Source organism: Aythya fuligula, chromosome 5 (genome assembly GCF_009819795.1).
Source record: "Aythya fuligula isolate bAytFul2 chromosome 5, bAytFul2.pri, whole genome shotgun sequence".
Lineage (NCBI taxonomy): Eukaryota > Metazoa > Chordata > Aves > Anseriformes > Anatidae > Aythya > Aythya fuligula.
In genome coordinates, this window is record NC_045563.1 from 47,427,928 (window position 1) to 47,450,093 (window position 22,166).

At 48.7% G+C, this 22,166-nt stretch overlaps 2 protein-coding genes across 5 annotated transcripts in view; one reads left to right on the forward strand and one right to left on the reverse strand.

The window, feature by feature from the left end:
- Positions 1 to 22,166, reverse strand: part of LTO1 (LTO1 maturation factor of ABCE1) — an 84,550-nt gene that overhangs the window by 45,887 nt on the left and 16,497 nt on the right. The window contains exon 6 of one of the 2 annotated variants that reach the window (XM_032189252.1): positions 12,369 to 12,835. The exons of the other annotated variant lie outside the window; for it this stretch is intronic. The gene's annotated coding sequence lies outside the window, so the exon portion shown is untranslated. Of the gene's footprint in view, positions 1 to 12,368; positions 12,836 to 22,166 lie in introns of those variants that run through there. 2 annotated transcript variants of the gene reach the window in all.
- On the forward strand, positions 4,858 to 21,374 carry CCND1 (cyclin D1). Of its 3 annotated transcripts, XM_032189246.1 has the most exons (6): positions 4,858 to 5,056; positions 5,489 to 5,848; positions 7,404 to 7,619; positions 8,132 to 8,291; positions 13,704 to 13,852; positions 19,379 to 19,724. In XM_032189246.1, exons 2-6 carry the CDS (start codon positions 5,651 to 5,653, stop codon positions 19,532 to 19,534), a joined length of 879 nt encoding a protein of 292 aa, XP_032045137.1. In that variant the 5' UTR covers positions 4,858 to 5,056; positions 5,489 to 5,650; the 3' UTR covers positions 19,535 to 19,724. The 3 variants fall into 3 exon arrangements, with proteins under 3 accessions (XP_032045137.1, XP_032045138.1, XP_032045136.1); XM_032189247.1 differs by lacking the exons at positions 4,858 to 5,056; positions 19,379 to 19,724 and adding an exon at positions 21,260 to 21,374 and having other exon boundaries at positions 5,404 to 5,848; XM_032189245.1 differs by lacking the exon at positions 4,858 to 5,056 and having other exon boundaries at positions 5,406 to 5,848.

Sequence of the window (22,166 nt, forward strand, 5' to 3'; positions counted from 1 at the left end):
CTTGCAGCACAAACAACAGGAATCTGCAGGGCCCAGTCTTCTTCTTTCCACAAAAGTTTGCCAGAAGGATGTTCTCTACTGCTTTTAAGTTTTTGTATGAAGACACTCAGGTCTGGCCACCCTAAAAAATGCAGAGAACTCTGTAAGCACAATCTCACCAAGCCCACGACTTCTAGAGAACTGGTCCAGGAAGCCCCGACCTTCCCAAGGGCCCACCTTTGTGTCAGGCCCTCTGAACAGCCATGAGTCTCATTCAGTCCAGAAAAATTTCTGTTGGTTTGCCAGGAGATAATGTGGTCCTCCTGCTCGCAGCAAAACCTTCATGGAGGGCCAAAGAGAAGTGGCAAAATCCTAATCTTTCTGTGCTTGTTTCAGTGAGGCCAAGAGCCCACCAGTGATGCTGCTGGGACTACAATGTCCTCTGCCTCCTACCTTGAAGGAGAAGCACCTCAAAACACGCTGTCTCTTCTTGCTGGTGTTGCAGCCATCTGGATTCTGGTGACATTCTTGGTTTTCTGCTTCCTCACCCCTTGCTATTGACAGGAGGATGTGGGAGCCCATAAGTGAAAGAAATAAATACATCTTAGCCAGCCTAGGAATGGTTCCCCTTAGCTCTTTCTCGAGCAGGCTGCAGCTTGTGAAATCAAATATGGACTACATGTTAGTACAGATGTCAACTCCAGCATATCTCCACTGATTTTTAGTATTAACTAAGACTCCTATTTTTCTGAGAAGATGAATACTTTTCAGAGTCACTGAGGAAGCAACCAGTGCTGTGAGGTACCAACACCACTTGACTCCAGCATGAGCCGCTTCAGAAAAGCAAACTAGAAGACTAATCAATGCTGGCAACAGATGTTATCTAGACAAGTTTAACTTCAAACTGTACTCTCAGACTCTAGTTCAGCAGTGCATTTAAATAAGTATTTAAATTTTAAGCATATGAGTAGTTCTGGTGTTCTCATATTTTGACTTAAGCATATGTTTAAATCTTTTACTGAATGAGCTTCTAAATCATTTGCAATCCAGCCTCATTTCCATCTCTGAAAATCATAGTATTACATCACTGGATTGCTCCAGAAGTAGGAAAAAGTATTCATTCTCAGTATTTCTCGAGACAGTTTTCCTGGTGTTATCCTACCATTTCGCTAGGATTCAGCTTCTGTAACCAACTCCAGCCCCAGCCTGAATTCAAAGCTGGGATTTGATGAAATGCCTTGGTTGTGGAGTTGTGGACAAAATATGCTCAAACTCTATACAGATTTTAAAGGGAAGATAAGGTTGGGGCTTTATTGTGCATTTCAAGAAAAGATGTAGCCATTCCCCTTTTCCAGATCCTCCTGTTCTCACCACAACATTCTGGGAAATTGCCTGCCCATTTCAAGACACGCCACAATTAGTGCTTGTGCCATGGTACCCATGCACAGAACACAGCTTGTGCCTAACAGAGATTCTGGGTGCATTTTGGGTTGGAAATAAATAGTAAGGTTTATATCGCCACCCCTCCCCTCCCTTCAGGCATTTGCAGTCTTGCTTTTGCCTGCTGTACCATTTTCCAGCGGAGAATGTGTCAGACGATCTCAACCTCACTGCGTCCATCCATATGTCCTCTTAGCCCAATGCAAGTGTAACTAGGGGATCCCATCAGAACCAAGGTTTCAGCAGCATGACAAACTTCCCTGCCATCAAGTGCATGGAGGTGTTACACATGCTGAGTGAGCCTTACCATTTGCTGAGTGACTGGTGGCCCTACCAACAGAGAGCTGCAGAGCTGGCACTTAGATAAAACCACTTGGCTCCCCAACCAGGAATCAAGAAAATGCGAAGGACAGAGGCAATTTAGAGTGGAGTGCCATCACACTGTAATTTTGATTGTTCTTTACCTTAAAAGTGAGTAGTGATGCTGCTACATCTGTACAACCGCTAGGCCAAGATAATACCATAGGAAGTTAATACCATAGGAAATTTTATACGCAGGAAACAAAGCATCTCTGATGCAGCAGCTCATGTTTTATTTTGGCTTTTCACTTGAATCCCTCTGAAATGTAACCCATGGTCAGAATGACAATTCCTCCCCACAAAGGACCACGAAGAAGCATCCACAGTTTAAGGTTGTAAATGAGCAATTTACTAAGTGATGTAAACACAAATGAAAATTAGCCAACAAAAGAAATTCAGTTGAGTTCAGTGGGAGGCTGTTATCATACCTTACATTCTCTGCCTGTCGCTAGTGAGACAGGTAAGAAGTAACCACAGGGGACAAACAGCTGCCCACTCGTGTAGCACCCTACTCCAAAAAAGGGATGGTAAATATAAAATAAATAGCACACAGAGATGTAACTGTAGGATTGTGTGTTTCATGGAGTATTCCATATTCTCTTATTTTAATCAAATTGAGCCGCACCGCAAGCACGTACAAAATACCAGCTACCACAAGGAGATCAAGTTAGGCATAAATATTCCTTAAGTGTTTGATAGGACCATAATCTCTGTCAGGGCTTTCAGTTCTTCCCTTCCTTTGCTGATTTATGGAAACAAGCAGACGGGGTTCCCCACGGCCTGTCGCCCCGTGTCGGTATCTGCATTTCTGTATTTTCCACCGGGTTGGTGCAAAATGGCAGCACCCTGCATCCACCACAGAAAGGTGCGCGCACACGAGGCAGAAGGTAGCAGGAACCCGGGCACTGCGGGTTTATTTGATCGTAGTCATTACTGCGATGCGTTACAGGCCCGATCCTGCTCCCTTTGATGGTGGTGGTAATGCTCCCATCGAATTCGGGAAAAAAAAAAAAAAAAAAAAAAAAGCCTGAGTTTTGCGAATTTATCATTTTGTCATCTGTGCTTCAGGTCAGAACTATAACCCAGAATTACAACCCTTGGGGCAGGGCCAAGCGATCCCTACGGGCTCCAGGAGCGCCCGCCCGCCCCTCGGAGCAGCGCCGACCCCGGCGGTGCCGCCCGCCGGCAGGTGCGCGGGCCGGGAGGCGAAGCGCGCTCCCGGGGGCGAGGGGCGGGAGGCGCGAGGCAGGAGGCGCGCGCCCGCGGCCCGGCGGCACGCCAGGAATGCGCGCGCCCGCGGCTTTGTCAGCGGCGGCGGCGGCGGCGGCGCGCGGGGCGGGGTGACGTCATGAGAAAGTGCCGGCGGGGGCGGGGCTGGGGAGGAGCGGGGCGGGGGCACCGGGAGCGGCACCGGCACCGGCACCGGGAGGGGGGCGGCACGGCACGGAGGGCAGCGACAGACGGACGGACAGACGGACAGACTGACTGACTGACGGGCAGCCCCGGGCTCGGTCCCACGGACCGGCCCCGTGCCGCTAAGAGGCCGTCAAGGGCCGTTAAGAGCCGTTAGAAAGCCGTTAAGAGGCCGTTAAGGCGCCGCCTCCCCCCCCTCCCCGCCCGGCGGGCAGGTAGCGGCGGGGCGGGCCCCGGCCGGGCAGGTGCGGGGCGGCCCCGTGCCGGGACGGGCCCCGGGGGCCGCCGAGCGCCGCGGGGGTCTCCCCCCCGGGCCGGTGCCCTTTGTGCCGGCGGGCGCGGGCGGCCAGATCTGCCCGGTAACAGCCCGGCGCCGCCATTGGCCCGCGCTAATGGGCGCTTCCTGCGGCCGCGCCGCCCCGCAACGCGCCGGGGGCTCCCCCGGGCCCCGCGCCAGCGCCGCGCCCCGGCCCCGGCCCCGGCCCCGGCCCCGGCCCCGCTCCCGCCCCGCGCGCGAGCGCAGCGCCGGCACCTGAGGGGCGGCGGGGGGCTGGCAGCGGGAGCGCGCCCCGGGGCCGCCCCTCCCGGCTCCCCCAAGCGGCCGCTCCCCGCCTTGTGCCTCGGGCCCGCGGCTGCAGGGTCCCCACGTGCTGCCCTAGGAGGCCTCCCCGGCCTCGCTGCGCTGTGAGAGCAGCCGTAGCCGTAGGCATGGGCACGGGCACGGGCACGGGGAGCGGCCCCCTCGCCGAGAAGCCCCCGGGGCAGCCCCGCGGGCTGCTGAGCGCAAGGAGAGCCGAGCTCCACGGGCGTCGCGTGCCCCGCGTGGGTAAAGACAAAATGGAGGCGAGCGGCCAGGCACGGCGCGGAGCGGGGCGTGCTGCGTGCGGGGAGGTTACGCAAGCACGCAGCCCTGCGCCAACATGCCCTGTGAGCCCTGGCACCGCGCCCCCCGAGGTCACGCACCAGGGATGCTGCGCGGCCCTGCAGCGAGCGTGCTGCGGCCACGAGACCCCGGCACCGGCGGTGCTTCGGCGATGCCATCCCCAGCTGGGAGCGGGCTGCAGCTGGTGGCTGTGCTCAGGGTGGGCCCACACGAGGCAGCGCCAGCCCTGCTGCTCGCGGCCTTCCCGCTCCGCTTCGGGCCCAGGCGTTTCTCCCGCGGAGCAGCCGCGTTGGCTTCGCCTCTGGTATTTTCCAGTGGGCCCCAAGCTCCCCTATCAGCCCGCGGAAAAGCGAGGAGTAGTTTAAAGGAGGCTTTCTACCAGAAACAAAGCCAAGCCGGGCGTTCTCAGGTACAGGCAGCCTGGCGGGGCTGGGGGCCGGGAGTTATTTACGGCAGGGCCGTGCAGCCACATGTCAGCGTGGACGGGCCGTCCTCGCCGCATGGCATGGTGCAGCACGGCCGGGCACGGTGGCTGCTGGCACCTCCCCCGGCTCATCTCCCCGTAGGTGCGGGAGGAAGCCCTGGCCACCATTTTGCTGCTCTGCGGGGATGTTTTCCGCTGGGTGGCTGTGCGGTGGGGGTGGGGTGCTGAGGGCGGCCTGCCCTCGCCGTCGGCTGTGGCCATGTCCCCCGCCACCCCAGTGCCCCTTCGGGAGGGTAAAGCCTTGAAAGTGAAAGGGGAGGCGTGAAGGAAGGAAGGGAGGGAGGGAGGGAGATGCACCGTCTTTGCAGGAAGGGGGGGAGACCCCAACTCCTTTACGTTTCTGTCCTGCAGCAAAATCATTGAGGGGCTGTGGAGGAGAAAAAAAAAAAAAAAAGAAAAAGAATGAGGAAACGGGAGAAAGCTGCTCCCTTGGGATCGACTACAAAGGCTGCACGTCCAGGTCGGGAGCACGTGTGTTTAAAGGACAGATCTTCCAGGTACGCATCGCTGAGGGCAGGCACGATAATTGATAAGGGAGAGCGAGGCGCTGGTGCTGCCCGGCTCCCCCTCCTTGGCGCCCCCAGTAAAATAATACCAACCGCGTCTCCCTGTATTTATATCCATGTGTGCCTGTGTGTGGCCTAGCCCCATTCATCATTTGGCTCCCACTGCAGAACTCTCTCCATTTTTAAAATTATGCATGATACACTGAAGAGACAATTTGGGTTTCCCCCACCTCTCCCTTGCCCTTGAAGAAAGCAAGCCCTTGTCTCATTTGCATTTGCATTAAACCCCTGCTCTCTATAAGCTAAGCAAAGGGGAAGGACTTGAAGCCTATGGGATGGCTTTAGGGCTCTGCCCCTTGCTTTTGGCTCTCTCTCTCTCTCTTTCTCATTCTCTCTCGTGCTTTGATCTCTGCTTAACAACAGTAACGTCACAGTTTTGTTGGAAGTTAGAAAGTTTTGCAGCCTCCAGAGGGCTGTAGCGGCAGTAGCAGAAGCAGCATCCAAGGGACTCCTGGAAGGGGAAGAGAGAGAGCGAGAGACTGACTCAGTCCTTGAGAAAACTGACTCGAGACGAAGGAGGCAGACATGGAACATCAGCTGCTGTGCTGCGAGGTGGAGACCATCCGACGAGCCTACCTGGATGCCAACCTCCTCAACGACAGGGTGCTGCAGACAATGCTCAAGGCGGAGGAGACCTGCTCGCCCTCGGTGTCCTACTTCAAGTGCGTGCAGAAGGAAATCTTGCCATATATGAGGAAAATAGTTGCCACTTGGATGCTGGAGGTCTGTATGCTCCGGGGGGTTCCGCGCCGCTCCCCGCCGCCCTCGCCCCCCGCGCTCAGCCCCGGCGCTGCCCGCCCGGCCCGGCCCCGGCTCCGGCTGCGGCTGCGGGGCCGGGGCTGCCCGGAGCGGCCCCGGGGCCCCCCCGGCGGGGCGGCCGCGCACCCCCTGCCCGCGGGGGCCCCGCTCCGGCGGCGGCCGTGCGAGGGGAGCCGGGGGCTGAGCGCGGCCGGAGGCGGCCCCCACCCGGCTCCCTCCCGGCCCCGCCGGGCAGCCCCGGGCCGGCCCCGCCGCGCAGCCCCCGGGCGGCTGGGCGCTGCCGGGGGGTTTCTTTAAAATTAATATCCCTGTACACGTATGCAAGCGCTGCCCGTGCCAGTATTACGCGCCATCTTTGTTCTTTTATTGCAGAGCAAAAAAAAAAAAAAAAAAAAAGTGTTTATTAATCGGCAGAAAATTAGAAAGTCCCGGGGAGCGCGCCAAGGGCGGCCGGGCGGGCGGGGGGGAGCGGGGCCGGGGCCGGGGGAGCGGGGCCGGGGGCCGGGGGGAGCCCGGCGGGGCTGCGGGCAGGGGCACGGCCGGAGGGGCTGCGGCGGCCCCCGGGGAGCGGCGGGGTGAAAGTTTCTTTGTTCGGCGCCGAGGGCGGCCGGAGCCGCGGTGCCCCCTCCGCGCCGCGCCTGTGCCGCGGCGGCGAGCCCGGTGGCGAGCCCGGCCGGGCAAAGCCAGGGGGAAAGGGCCGCGGGCCGGGGCGCGACGCGGCCGGGGGGGCTCCCGGCTGGAGCCCCAGAAGCCGGGCTACATTTTCGTGCCTTTTGGGCGGCCCTGGGCGCCCGCGATGTATTTTTAATTAATTTTTGAAAGCGCAGCGCCCTGCCTCGCTCTGCGAAGCGTCGCGCCCGGCCGCGCTGCGGGGCGGGAGAGGGAGGCGGCGGATTTCACTTCGGGGAGCCCCCCCGGAGCCCACCCGGCGGACCCCCGGCACCGGGCTCGGTAAAGGACCCCCGCCGCTTCGTTTCGGCTTTTTTTCGGAGCCCGGGGGATTTTTTAAATATTTTTAAATATTTTTTGAAAAGATGACGTCTGGGGAAATGAGGCTGGACGCCACCTTTGTGTCTCGACCGGAGAGGGGGAATCGGCGGCACAAGGGCGAAGGGGATGGCGAACCCCACGCCGAATAAACGGGGCCGGGGGCCAGCCCTGCCCCGCAGCCCGCTGCCAGCCGGGGGGGCTCCCCTCGCCCTGCCCGAGCCCGTTTCTCCCTTTTTTCGTTGTTCCTTGCAGGGGCCGCCGAGACGGGGCCAAACCTCCCCGGCGCTTCCCCCCCTTTTTACCACGCATCGCCCGCGGCTTTCTGTCGCCGCGTTTCCCCCCGCTTTGTCCCCGGTGACTTTCTCTTTCATTTTCCCTGATGCTCCCCCCGTGCCCCCGGTGCTCGCCGTGCCCGCCTCTCCTCCTCCAGCCTTGCCCTGCAGAGCCGGGGCCGGGGCAGGGAGGCAGAGGGCGCCTGGCTTTCGCCCCCGTTGCATTCAGCACTCAACGACCTCTCTCCCTCTTGCAGGTTTGCGAGGAGCAGAAGTGCGAAGAGGAAGTTTTCCCCTTGGCGATGAATTACTTGGACAGATTTTTGTCGTTCGAACCCCTCAAGAAAAGCCGCTTGCAATTGCTCGGAGCTACCTGCATGTTTGTGGCTTCCAAAATGAAGGAAACTATTCCTCTGACCGCAGAAAAACTGTGCATTTACACAGATAACTCCATCAGACCCGACGAATTACTGGTAATTGCACGCTCAGGCACCTCAGGCGCAAACGAAGCCCCCCCCCCCGGGCCGCCGGCCGGGACCCCCCTGCAGCGGGGCGGGCGGGAGGGGGCTGCCGGACCCCAGCGCCCCGGGGGGCCCAAGCGGCCGCCGCCTCCCCCGACAGCCGCAGCCGGGGGACGCCGAGGCCCCGGCGGCCAAACGGGGCCGGGCCGGGCCCAGCCGCCCCCCGCTCCCCCGGGCCGCGGCCCCCGGGGCTGCCCCGGCCGGAGCCGGAGCCGGGGCCGGGGCCGGGCTGGGCGCGGCGCGGGCGCCCCCTGGCGGCCCCGCGGGGCTCGGCGCTGCCCGGGGAGCGGCGGGGGGCGGCCGGGCCCCCCTCCTGGCCGCCAGCCCCGAGGGGGGCTCGGCCCCGGCCGGGCCGCGGCGTGGCGGGGGGCGGCCCCGGTGCGGTGCTGAGCGGAGCTAACCACGCTTTCCCCCTCTTCTTCTTCCTCCTCTCCGTCCCCCTCTCCCCCCTTTTGTTTTCGCAGCAAATGGAGCTGCTGCTGGTGAATAAGCTGAAATGGAATCTGGCTGCAATGACCCCCCACGATTTCATTGAACATTTCCTTACTAAAATGCCTCTGGCAGAGGACACCAAGCAGATCATCCGTAAACATGCTCAGACTTTTGTGGCTCTGTGCGCTACAGGTATGAGCCCTGCACGTTAAGCAAAGCGTGTCGCTCCCCTACACGTGCCCAGCCCCCGGCTCCTAACGCCTCCCGTAGCTATGGCCTACCGTGAGCCCCCAGGGCTGCGGGGAGGTAGTTTAAGCCCCGATTATTGCCCTTGTTGTTTGCAGAAGGTGGATTACTTTGCAGAGGTAAGTTTCTCAGAAGATACTTTTCTTCTGAGCTGAATGCGTTTGGCTGGCCGGGGTGAGAAGTGCCCCCGCTCCGTGCCCCAGCCACCGTGTGCGGCCCCGCGCCCCAGGATTCATGCAGGGGCTGCAAAAGGCTTGCTGCCTGTGCGGGGAATCCCTCCGTGCAGATCCGTTCTCAGACGGCCTTTAAAAGAGGAGGGAGACTTTGCTTGTGAATAGCTCTGCGTGGGGGTTTTAAAACTTCCCTCTCCGAGTTGCCTCTTCCCCCTGCTCCGTGGTGGCGGGTTGGAGGAGGGCCACGCGGCGCGGAGGCTTTCCTGGCACCAGACCCAGCCCCTGCCATCTGCACCCCTCTGACCACGTGCTGAGCTGGAGCCATGTGCAGGGGCGGCCTCCAGAGGAGCCAAAGACGCCGACCGCTCGCTAGGCCAGGTTTGCAGAGGCCTGATCTTTGGTTTCAAGGGCACCGTGCCTGCGCGCGCTGGTCCTTTGAAGTTCCGTGTTTGCATGCGGAGTGTGTGTGTGTGTTTGTACGTGTACCGGCTTTACCCGCTGAACCCTAGCAAAGTGGGAAGGAAAAGCGTTTTGGGAGAGCCGCTCTGATCGCCAGATCTCGCGCGTCCCGCAGGCCGGAGCGGAGGAACAGGGACAAAAGAAGTCCTAGAGGGAAGATATTCTGTTTAAACAAAACGTGTTTGGTGCATTTGCTTTTCATATGACAAGACAAATCCAGGAATGGCAAAGGAATAAGGAAGAAGAAGCAGCCAAAGCAAATGTTCTTTTGCAGTAGCACGTAAAGAGGAATGCCAGACACTCTGTTAACACTGATAAAAACGTAGTGTAAAGGAGATACAGCGCTGTATTAAATGTTAATGCTCAGTAGCAGCTGTGCTAAAAAAGAGACCGAGCCTGCATTCGGACATGCGGTGTCCGCACTGGAAAACCTTGTTGGGATATGTGTGGTTAGTGAACCCAATTAACGCTGCGTAGTTTATTTTCCAGAGATGGATTTGGTTTAAAAAAAAAAAAAAAAAAAAAAAGATTGAAGAAAGATTGCAGGCACTCGGAAGAAAAAAGTCGATTTCACAGAATCAGCCCTCCTGCAAAGCCTAAAGATAGAACAACCAAACCCTAACGGAGACATCTGTAAACACTGGCATTGCTCTCCATCTTGGGGCTAACATCCGAGCAGCGGGCAGCTCCCAAGTTAGCTTGCCTGCAGTAATGCTCCATGTTCAGAGCGCTGCAACCTTCAAACAGCCTTCAAACTACCTGCAGCAACGCTTTGGGAAAATCGGACCTACTCTCCGTGACAGATTCTACCAGATAAGGCCGCTGGGACTCTGAAGGTGCAACTTGCTAAGTTTGACACCACCTCGGCCGTTTGCTAAAAAGAACAGCTACCTGGCCTCCCCTTTGGATATGGGGATGTTTAACCTAGGTTGTTGTGCTGGCAATGACAGGGATGAAAACAAGAGTAGTTCAAAGGTTGGAGACTTGCTAAGAGTCCAGTACTTTGATCTACTGTCGGTGTTGTTATGTTTCTTTTAGGAAGCACATCCAGAGCCTTTATTTAACACTGTTACACACCACAGCTGGAGAATGGATCAGTAAATGAGAACCATGTTCTGGGAGTTTTACTGAGCTTTTAAAAAAACAGCGCTGAGCTCACCAGAATTGGGGCCCTCTTCAGCTCCCTACTGAAGTTGGGAATATTGCCTGGGGAAAGAGCGCTCAGGAAGGCTGCCACTAGGCTCTGTGTTTTTATTGTTATTTTTGGATGTCAGGATTCTCTCTACCTCTTGCTTTCCTCATGACTTCTTTGTTGGCTAGTGAAGATAACATGTGGCTTAAGTAGCATCTGGACTTTGCTTTGCTGTTGCTGGGTTGTGTTGTATCTCCCTTTGCCAAAACGAACCTAGATGGACTGCAAATGCGTTGTGCTGCCTGGATGCTGTGGGGCCCAATCCAAAGTCCACTGAAAACACCGTGAAACTCACTGAAGTGGCCTCAGGGGCAAGCGCAGTGTATCCTCAGTGTGAAGTGTACAGCCTGCGTCCTCTACCAAAGGAGGGGCTTGTAAGAAGAGGCGGCGAAATAATGCTTGCTTAGAAAATAAAACCTCCGCCAGTTGGCTTAACAAGGCGAAGGCTGTGGAAGTGTTCGTGGATGAGTGTGCATGTGTGTTCGCTCCAGAAAGAGAAGGTTACGTTGCAAGGTGAAGTTGAGGGGAATTCCTTCTAAGCTCCCTCTTCAGTTGTCTGGCTAGTAGAAGTGGATTTGTTTGATTTGGTTTAGTTTTGAAAAATCCATTTTCACCAAAGGATGTCTTTGTGCTGTGGTAGGTTTGGGAGAAAAAAGAGAAAAAAAAAATTACCAGGGGTTGTTTGAAGTTAACACATAATTGAGCTTAATGAATGGGGCTTTGGCATGGCCGAGCAAGGCAGGGAGAGCTCAAAAGGAAGCAGGCCTCTTTTGGCCCAAGTTAAGACCAGTGTTGAGGGAGAACTGCAGCTCTATACAAGCATAACAATGAATAGCAACAAATATTGGAGCTTCAGCATTTCATTATGTTCCTCTGGTTATCAAAACATACCGGGCTCCTTTTATATTATTATTATTGCTATTATTACTGTTGTTGCTTTCCTCCTTTCGGATGGAGAAAGAGAGATCTCCCTTTGAAACAACTGTGTTACAATTCTCCTATTCTCTGGCCTTTATAAAATTGGGAGTCTCAAGGTATGTGACCAGTTGGAACCTGTTGCATCTTGCAGCAAGTGATTTATGTTCGCAGTTTTGATTTGCCTCAATGAAAAGATTTTCATTCATAGCCCCCAGCTCTCCAGACGGATGGAATTGCTGCTCCATTTAAAAAGGAAAAGGGGTGACTCGCCTTGTTAGGAATTTTTTTTAAAGCGCTGCAGCGCCTATATGCCTGCTTTGTCCTCCCTTCAGGGTGGCTGGCATTCTTCTCTCTCCTCCCCCTCCCCTCTCTCTCTCTCTCTCTTTTTAACAACGCTGAAGTTGTTTATTCTTTTTGGATGAAGTCTCAGATAGGCTACTGGGGATGTGTGCTTCAATTGATGGGGCCCCCTACCCCATTGTGGCTGTGTCAGGTCTAATTCATCTCACCGAAGCCCCCTTGTTCCTGGGCGCTCAATAGCGCAAGATGAGGCGATGGAGGCTGACAATGATGCCACACTCTTCACTTGGGGGCATCCAATTACAGGCGAGAGGGGCCCCCTGATTAATATGCTGAAATTAGTGGCCTCTGCCACAAATAATTCCTTGTTGAGTTGCAACAAAAAGGCAGTCCATGCTGCTTGTCTGGAGTGGTTATAGGGACAGACACAAACTGGTCATTTAAACTTCATTATCACTTTTCCACCTTGGAAAGAATGAGGGTGTGACTATGAATTCATGTTCTTGTTTACTGCTCCATTTGAAAGAAGAACGCAAATATTAATGCCAAACGTGATCCTGCCAGGACAGACTCCTTAAACTGACACATCTTGGTCACCTTCTGTTTGTGGAAATCAGCAAATACCGGCATGAAGTCGCTGCCACTGCGTCCCCTGGATCCTGAATCTTGGTGGCATTCACAGTTGCCCACTGAAAGCCCTTAATGCTGAAGTCTACCTGCCGCTGTGTGTCAGTATTTCAGCTGGGGACCATCTCTGGAATGCTTGTGTTGTCAGTAACTGACCTGAACTACTTTGTTTTGGGCAACGATAGAAGCTTGCCTGGAGGTGTGTGTATTTGTGTCTGTCCAGAAATAGGCGGATTAGGAAAAAGGGGTAAATTACATTTGTTTTAAACATGGTAGCGTACATGAGATGGCTTTAGACCAAGCTTGCCTTGCAGCTTGCAGTGCATCACAAGAGTTTGGCCACCATTAATTGTATTGGTTTTAATTTGGAAGGTTCATAGGACGCGGGGTGAAATGCCCTTTTGAAGGTGGGTATTGGTCTGAGCTGCAGTGGAGCATCAGAGATGTCTGAACAGATTCAGAGAGAGGACTTCCACAGAGTCCCAAAGTCTTTAGTTTCACTGGTAAAGCATTTGCACAAAAGTTATTTTATCATAATAAAGGAGATGCATGATTTAATACTTAAACTGTTCCACTGAGCACTCTAAGCTGTCCATGCCTTTGATTTCATTCAAGGGTTTGACAGATGGTTTATATTTTTTCGACCCAGAGGAAGTTGTATTCTGATAAAAGCTGAAGGAATGTATCTCAGGTTCTTGTGTATAATGTGGCATTTCCCTTTCTTCCTCACAAAATTAGATGTTTACTCGTGCCACTTATTTCCTTTTGTTTCCGATTCTCCTCCAAGGTGTACGCTGCCACGGATCAAACGCATTCCTGTTCTGCAGAAAGAGTCTTAGCATTAAAATGTGGATTATTCTTATTAAAAACACACACACACACACCAAAAACATGCTAAATGGCAGAGATAGCCCCTTAAGGAATCATGGGAGTGGCTTTGTGGAGAGACCTACAGCAATGCAGTCTGGAAGGGGGCCCAGCCTCTTGTCAGCATGGTGTCACATCAGAATGTAACTGATTGTCCGCCAATTCTTGGGACCCCCGTCACTTAGTTATGCCACATTTACATTAAATCCCTGTTGCCAGGATGGATGGCAGCCACTGACAAGAGGCTAGGTTGAGACAAAGCATTTTTAAGATGAAACCTTAATTTAAATATGGATTATCTGCCTCCTGACGGGGTTAAGCACTCTTTCTCTTTCTTTCTTTTTGTCGATGTTCATTAAGGCTATATTCCTTTGAATGTCAGTGCAAAGGTTTCTGCTTTAAAGGGCCCGAGGACTCCCGATTAGAGTGCACCTAGGGGCTGACCGCGCGAGCGCAGGTTCTCTGGGATGTATAGCGCTGTTGACCCCAGTGGCATTATCTGTATGAGTAAAGTATTTTAACATTCGAAGAATGGGGGCCCTGCTTATGATAAAAATCCCTGAAGGCGAAGCCTCCCAGGCTTCGTGCTAAGCAGGGCTACTCACTCACTCAGCACAGTTGCTCGCGTGGCTGAGTGTCTGCAGGTTGGGGCCTGTAGCGGTGCGGAGCAGGAGGCAGCTTCTGCTACCATTTCCCTTCCTCTGGATGCAACAGTTGGCAGCTGAAGCCACGCTGGTAGAGGAGAGTGTATATGTATGGGCAGGCTTCTCCTAAAGCAATCATTTCAGTCTTTTTTTTTTTTTTCCTTCTTTCTTCATACAGATGTTAAATTTATTTCAAACCCACCTTCCATGATCGCAGCTGGCAGCGTGGTAGCAGCTGTACAAGGCCTGCATCTGGGGAACACTAACACTTTCCTCTCCTATCAATGCCTCACACATTTCCTATCACAAGTTATCAAATGTGATCCGGTAAGTGACTCTTCTCAGTTGATCTCCTGCCTTAGAGTTTAAGAATGAATGTCTGCTTGCTGCGTAGTAGCTAATCGGGCAGTAAATCTTGATAAAGGTCAAACCTCAGAGTGGGTTTTTTTGAAGATGTTCGCTTGTGTTTGTCCTAGTTACTTAGCCGTCCTTATAGCCATTAATAATCAGTGATTACACTGCTGCAGGTCACTGATAGGAGTGCCACATCCAGCTCTGATGTTCGTGAGAGGTGTATCTGACAATGCCAAGGAAACCCTGATCTGATTTTGAACAATTGCAGAAGCTGTATTTGCTTGTAGGCAATGAAACCAGTGGTCTGTGTAAAACAAAACTTTTAAAATAAGGCAAGGAAATAGTTACTGAGATTGCAATAAATGGACCTCGTGGTATCTCTGACCTTATCTTTGACCATTCTTGAGGCCTTTTATTGTGCCAAGTGGTGTGAAAAAGCCCTTCTTAAAAGAGTTCTAATGATCTAATTTGGTTTATTACGTGCTAGACCTGCACAGTAGCTGGTATTGAATTCCTTTTTGGAACAAATGTTTGTCCCACGACTTTCTGACAAGGTAGATGGTCCTCACAGGACTCTCATTTTGCCCTGCAGCTTCCAGGAGATGCACATCAGTAACTAGTGAGCAATAAACCTTTCATGAGTGAATGGGCCAGGAAGGGAGCCTACAAGGAAGACCTAAAGTCAATGATCCATGTCATAATGGTGTGTGAAGTTGGGGCAGAGTTGAGCTTTGTTTTGTAACAATGTGGAAGACCAATAAATAGATGCTTTAAAAAGGTTCTTGTGAGGTCTCCAAGCGCTGGACAATGAGTCAAATAAAGACAACTCTGTGGTTAGCGGCAGAACCTTTGAGATGCTGTTAAATTATTTTACACGTTAATAATTTAAATACATGGAGAGCTGTATTAGTCCAGACCCTTCAAAACTAGTTTTGTGTAATTGGACTTTGTTGACAGGATTGAGTGATTTGTGGAAAGACAAATGCATCATAATGAATTACTCACAAAAGAGTATTTTACGTTAGACTGTGTGAAACAACTGCTGACAAATACCATATCACATACTATTACTTTGATCACCTTTACCATGCTTCAGAAATTGGCATGTTATTTTTTGCTATTTAGATTACTGCAGCTAAAGTAGTATGGATCCAGTGCTGGTATGTTGAATACTGTAGGAACTTCAAATGCTGAAATCATATGCTGTAAATATCCCGCTGCTCAGTTTGGTGGGCACATGTCATACTTTTAGTGAGTTTGTGAACAGAGTAGATATGTGAGTGTATGGTTGGCCTCTATCCAGTGCGAGATATTCGAAGCAGGTACTGGGGACAAATACTAGGCTTGCTATCGGTACTGATAGTACCTGATTCAAACAAAAATATTACTTAATCATTCCTGATAGAGAGCATTAAAATAAATTTTCTCACATCTTGGAGAACAACAGCATGTCCTTACGTGACTTGACTTAGTTGATGACAGAGCTCTTTTAAAAGAAAAAGAAGTTTTACCAAGAAGAGAATGAATGCTTATTGCTTTTTATTGTCCAGAGTCATTGTAAGGTCGCAATCTGTATGACCTGAACTTAAAACTAACAGCTTTGAAAGGAAGTAACTCCCTTCCAGCTTTTATTGCTAAATATATTTATGTGTTAGAGCAGGTAGAGTTAGAAGCGTAAGGGTTTTTGTATACGTTACTACAGAAAATAAGCAGCATAAATTTTTACTTTACGTACATGTATGTTGTCGTGTTTGTAACATAATAAGGGTGGAGCATCTTTCACTGCTGCTGATTGAAATAGAGAAAATTGTTCGGTTTCATACATAGTGCGATTCCGCTGCAAAGAAAATCCCCCGTGAGACCAGCCCCTGTAACCCTGCTATTGCTCGTACCTGTTCCGCTAGCACCTCTATGAAGTTTGTTATGTGATGGTTCCCCTTGTCAGACTGCACGATTGAATACGCTTTGTATTGCATTGTCTTGAAATATTAGGAGCATGCATTTATTAACAACATGGCTAACATTCTCCCAGATTATCTATTAACTAGAGCAGCTGTTTGATTTCAGGTAACATAATGACGCTTTTTTACCTTTAGTCTCAAAGAAAGCTGAATCTAAAGTAAAATGAATATCACCTGATTGGAATTCCTTTATGGTTCATGTTTACATTGGTAGGAGTCCAATTTCCCATTTTGCCTTTGATCAGGGGTAATTAGAAGTCAGATAATCACAATTAGAAGTCTTGGGCTGTCTTCCATCATTCTATTCTTGACCCCATCATCCAAACAGATTGAATTTTACCTGACATTCATTTCCAGGCCAGAAATTTGCTAAACTAGATTAGATTGGGTTTCCATGCTGTCTGTTAGTACATTGGAATTCGTCTCCTGCCTTCCCCTACTCAGAGGCACCTTCAGACATGTGCTTGTTATCCAGAACGGGTCAGGCAGTAACAAAGGATTTCCAGGCAGCTTCTTTTTTTGTTGTTGTTTGTTTCCTTTAGTGTATCTGACCCTGGAGTCTGATCATGTCTTGTGTGTTAAAGGTATTTGACCACTACTAAGTCTAGTCTTTTTTTTTTTTCCTTTATTTTTTTTTTTTCCACTGAGGAGCTTAATTAATCCAGGAAGGGTTTATGACCTTGAACAAACTGTGGGCATTGAAAATTTGGGTAGTGAAGCAGAAAAGTTGTTGGGAGAAGTTATCAGAATAATGCACAAGTTCAGTATTTGCTTTTCTGTGTTAGGAAGTATTCTTGCTAAGAATGAAAAAAGCTTTCATTAAGTTGGTCACAGTGAGTTTTATATTTTGCAGTTACTTTTGCTAGTTTTAAGATTCCTGTAGACAAACTACTCATCTAATAGTTATCTGAATAAAAAATGATTTGAACCAAAATGCCTAAATCACTTTAAAAAAAAAAAAAAAAAAAAGGGTTCAGTCATTTGTAACGTAAGAGTACAGTTCATAATAAATTGTAAGGATTATGTTTTACAAAAATACAGTTATAATAGGCTGTACTCTGAGAATCTCACAGGAAAAAAAAAGCTGTGGTCAAAAATTACCTTTAAATGATGTAGTCCTATGTAATTATTCATGATTGGAGTCCAGAGAGAGAAGAATAGGTAATTTAAAGAAATCCTTTTGAATGGCTTGAGTTTTCAGAGCTCAAACATGCTATATGCAAATAGCATTAAAAAACAAACCAAAAATGGGATTTACTTTGGTCTGAAAATAAATTGGCTTTCAATTTGGAAACACTACCTTGTTATAACACTACCTGGCACACTACCTTGTTGTCACAGAATTATCTGCAAAAGTGCCTGGATTTGTAAAACTGGAAATCTCCCCAAACCTCTGTTCACCTACTATTTAACACACCCAAGTGCGGCTGAGGTACATGCTGCAGGACACACGAGTAGGAGCCTTGCAGTCAGGCCTGGGCTGTCGCATCTTGCGACGGGGTGAAGGGACTTCATCGAGATCTTACTGTGGAGGCCAGAGGAATGTAGGAGCCAAAGGCATCATGACTCTAGGATATGAGGCGTTTCTTTTTGTCATTTAAAACGCTGTGTGTCTCTGTCAAGAGGAAATATTACACTAGGGTTTAAACCAGAAAAGGTCATAGGTTATGTGTTTTCAGTGAGCTGTAACTGATGGTCTGATCTGCTTAGAGGTAGGATTAACCTCCCTCTCTCTCAGAAAGGACTTGCAGAGAATTGTTTGCTTGGGTTTCTAATCTTATTTTACCCCAAATGCCATGTGCCCTTATTGGTGGCAGAGGAGATTCTTGTGGTAGTGGAATCAGTGAAAAGCTGGTAGATCACACAAGAAGCCTCTGAATGAAGGCAGAATTGAAACTGGGAAATAAAGAAAACAGCAGGCAGGTCACCCTCTCAGGAAAACAACATTCATTCTCAGTCATGCACATCCTAACACTTTTGACGGCAATTTATCATGGAAGACTGGGTTCACCGCAAGGGCTAACACATGTCATAGGTTAAATCAGAAAAGGCGATACTTAAAGGAAACTTCAAAGTCCTTAATACACAGAGTTAAATATGTTGGGAAAAAGCGTATGATGTTTGTTGTAAAGATAGGAGTAAACAGCACGCTGGAGGAATTTTGGCAAAAAGTAGTGTGATTGTTTTGCCTGTTTGAGGCACCAGTTGTGTGTCCTTGCAATGGGTGTATGTGGCGCTGAGGAACATAGCTGTAATGTGCAGGAAGTTGGACAGGTTGAGCTCGCAGGCTTTCTCCAGGTTTCCTTGCTGTGGACCACTGGGTAGAATTGGCCATACCTACTCTGGGTATGCTTTAATGGCTGGGGAAGTTTTCCCTTTTCCCGCAGGAGATGAGCACTTGGTGCTTTTAATTCAGGCTGAAGTGGGTGCAAGAGCGAGGCCCTTGTACCCTCCCGGTCACTTGGCAGGGTTGTGTGGACATTGAGGGCTGAGAAACTGGTTGTGAAATGAGGGGAAAAAAGTTCTCACCTGAACTGAGCTGTTAAGGTGACTGCAGGAGCAAACTGAAAGCTTGGCAGCACTTTATAATGCGTGGTTACAAAGATGGTCAGTGGTGCTTCTAGATCTCTCCAGTTTGGGGTCATGCGGTCGGTGATGTTCTGTTCAGATGCTTTCTGAGTCAGAAATCAGTTCACTAACCTGAGCTGCCCACTGCTGTAGATAGTAGCGGTTGGCTGGCAACTTCAGGTGTGTATATCTAAATATAAAAATATGGCACTTCTAAGAACTTTGTATCATCAGACCTCAGCCTGGGGAAACCACCATTTATGGCCATCCCTTGTAATAGAGTGCACTGCTGAAGGCTTTTTTTTTTTTTTTTTTGCGGTAAAAGTAGAAATCATGATGGCATCAGCAATACTTGGACCAGTCCTGACTCCAGCCCAGTTTTATGTCTTTTCCGTTACATTTAATTATGATTTGATTCAGAGTGCTGTCCAGTCAGAGAGCTTGTATTTTCAAAAGGTCTAAAAGACTGAGGTAAAAGATGGTATGGATGGACTTGCTGAAGTGTTAGCAGCCCAGGCAAGAAGCACTGCAATAAAGCTCCAACAGGCAAGCTCCATCTTGCTGTGCCAAGGCCCTGCCAGAGAAGCGAGTGCCTGTGTGATGGCAGCAGAGCGCTCATCGTGTTCCTCCTGTAGCCTTATGTGCTGAGACTAAGAGCAAACTGACAGCTGTCCTTTGTCCAGAGGTCCGTGTATGGAGAACGCTCACATTGGCCATGAAATAGATGGCAGGAGTCAGTTACTGAGTGCGGGATCCAGGCTAGCACCCTGCAGCAATTTGGGTAGCTCATCCAGTGCTCTCACTAGTTAGTGTTCCTCTTGCTCTTCCTGCTCTCCTTTGAGTGTGCTGCCCTCCCAGATAACGTCATTGTATTTCTCTTGGCTTTTCAAGAGATGGTACGTGGTCTGTGGTCTTGTATTTTTCTAAAGGACCCTGGGTCTTTTTTCTCCTTCCATTTAATCTTCTCTAGGATTGTTTACGAGCCTGCCAAGAACAGATCGAATCCCTCCTTGAATCCAGTCTACGCCAGGCACAGCAGCACAACGTATCTTCAGAAACAAAGACTGTAGAGGATGAAGCAGACCTTTCCTGCACACCTACTGATGTGCGAGATGTGAACATTTAAGAGGACTTCTTCTAATGGGTTTGCTTGGCAAGAGAAGCAGACAAAGAAAGGGCATCTGAGAAGGAATCAGCATCAGGATCTCCCCCCCAGAAACCCTTTTCTCCAGGACATTTTTATACCAGAAGGGAAAACCCGTCTTGTTATATTTTTTCTTGCTCTGTCTCCCTTCCATCTGTGACTTCAAACAAACAAATAAACAAAAAATACCCCAAAAACTGTCTTAAAAAAGAAAAAAATAGTATTTGCATTACCCCCAGGGGTTTGTGCTACAAAAATAGAGGATTTTATACAATAATAATCAACTAGTTTTTATATTAAAGTGTTCTTGTCTGTATGTTGTAAAAATAGGCATTAACACACAAAATGTCTCCAGGGGAGGTATTAGATTTGATTTCTTACATATAAAACAAACCAACCAACCATTTTTAAAGTAGAAGAGGGTTTTTTTAGATAGTAAATGAAATATTCTTTTTTTTTTCTTTAAAAAGCATAGCTTTAACGCAGTTCTAGGCTTTTCTGTATCTTGCTTGCTTATGCATTTAGTCACTTTATAATTCATCTGTAAATGTTTATTTTATTTCCTTAGTTTTTTTTTTTTTATCCTCTTCACCTTATAAATGGTTAACGTAACCCATAAGTTAGTGTATGTTAGTATACAGCATTATTATATGTTAATCTTTTTGTGTGTGTGTGTGTGCGTGCGTGCCTGTGGATTGCCTGTGCATTTGTAGGGTTCCAGCTTAGCATTGTTGGGAAAGGCCAATGTACTACTCATACGATACTCTATTATAAAGAGAAACCGAAATAGTGACATAATATATTATATTTTTGTAATCTTCATATTTTTGTAGTTACCTGTGTAAAAATGCTGGTCTGACCCCGCAGATATTCAGCCTAATTATGGTCAGGTTCAATCCACAGTTTAGTCTTTTTTTTTGTTGTTTGTAATATTCTAAAACCATTCCATTCAAAGCACTTTCAGTCCATTAGATATAGGAAATACATTCTTTTATTGTGTGGGAATTTTTTTTTTTTTAATGGAATGGTTTGGAAATATATTAAGTGCTTGTTCGCAAACTTGGAATTGCAAGGCAAGTGCATTTAACTATGGTGTTAGAGGAAAGGTGATTTTTTTTTCCGAAGGTTGCGTTCCAGTGAGAGAAATTGCATTCACAAATTGCCAGGATATCTTCCTATCCTTTTCTATAGAAAAGTTGAAGTTTAGAAATCCTTTGGTGCCAACACATCTTTATAAATTAGGGGCCTTAAAGGTTCACATATAGGACACATAGTTTAAGGATTTTCTTTAGATGTTTTACAGCTGAAGGTTTTTAAACACTAAAATATATAATTTATAGTTAAGGCTAAAAAGAATATTTATTGCAGAGGATGTTCGTAAGGCCAGTATGATTTGTAAAATAATGCAATCGCCCCTTTTTTAAAAAAAAACTTTCTACCCTTGATGTTGCAGTTTTAACACAGCTTAGTAAAGAAAAAAGGACACTTCAGAGACCAAACCCAAAACAAAGCAGTCTATTTGGCCCCTTATACATTTTCAGTAGCAGTCTAACCATGAAAAAAACGCCATAGTTAATAGATACGAAAATTGGAGTACTTGAAAGAAGTTCCTGTTCCAGTATATGCCCCCCCCTTTTTTTTTTTAATTTAGCTACAAATAGAAAATTTGCACATCTTGGCTATGTATCTTTTTTATTATTATTTTAGGAAGTAGCTGAAGGGACGTGGACATAGCTGTTGAAGTTGATGCTCGAGGAGAATGTGATGGTGAAATGTATGTGAGAAAACTGCCGCTAAGGTGTTGATTGTAAAAAAAAAAAAAGAAAAGAAAAAAAAGAAAAAACAGACAAAAGAAAAGGAAAAAAAAAGAAAAAAAAAGAAAGAGAATAAAAAGAGAAAAGAATAGGAGCGGATGCTCCATTTTTATTGAGCTGCTATGGATAAATTCCCAGCATGGTTTGAAAAAAAAAAATTAACATTGCTTTTCTGTATCTTTGTCATTGTGTTTTGCTGCTATTTTGTGGATCAGTTTTTTTTTTTTGTTATACAATGTCATATACTGCCATGTTATAGGTTTTAATTTTCTCATAGAAAATTATATTATTGACATCATTTTTTTTTTGTAGATTTTTTATGTGATCAATTTTTACTTAATGTGATTACTGCTCTATTCCAAAAAGGTTCCTGTTTCACAATACCTCATACTTCAGTTAACCGTGTCTAGACCAGGTTTTAATGTTCGTACACAGTGCCTCATAGTTCTACTGCAAATGGAAATGCATCGAACGTTATTCTGAATGGGTCTCGCGATTTGCAACTAGGTTGCATTAATTTAAAATGGCAGACATTTCAGAAGATCAAGTAATGTCAGTTTTTATGGTGTTGCGCATTTTATAAAGCTGGATTCTTTGTCTGATCTGGGGTTTATTATCATAGTAGTTTTAAGCTGTGTTATTAGCCACAAGTGATATATGAAAGGTGCATTATAATATAACTCTTGTATGCCACCTGATGCGCTTACCCATCAATTGGGACACATCAGTTGGTATGATAGGTTATCTTCTGGAACTCTAAGTATTTTGTGTGTTTAATCTGTTATGATATACTAGTTTTT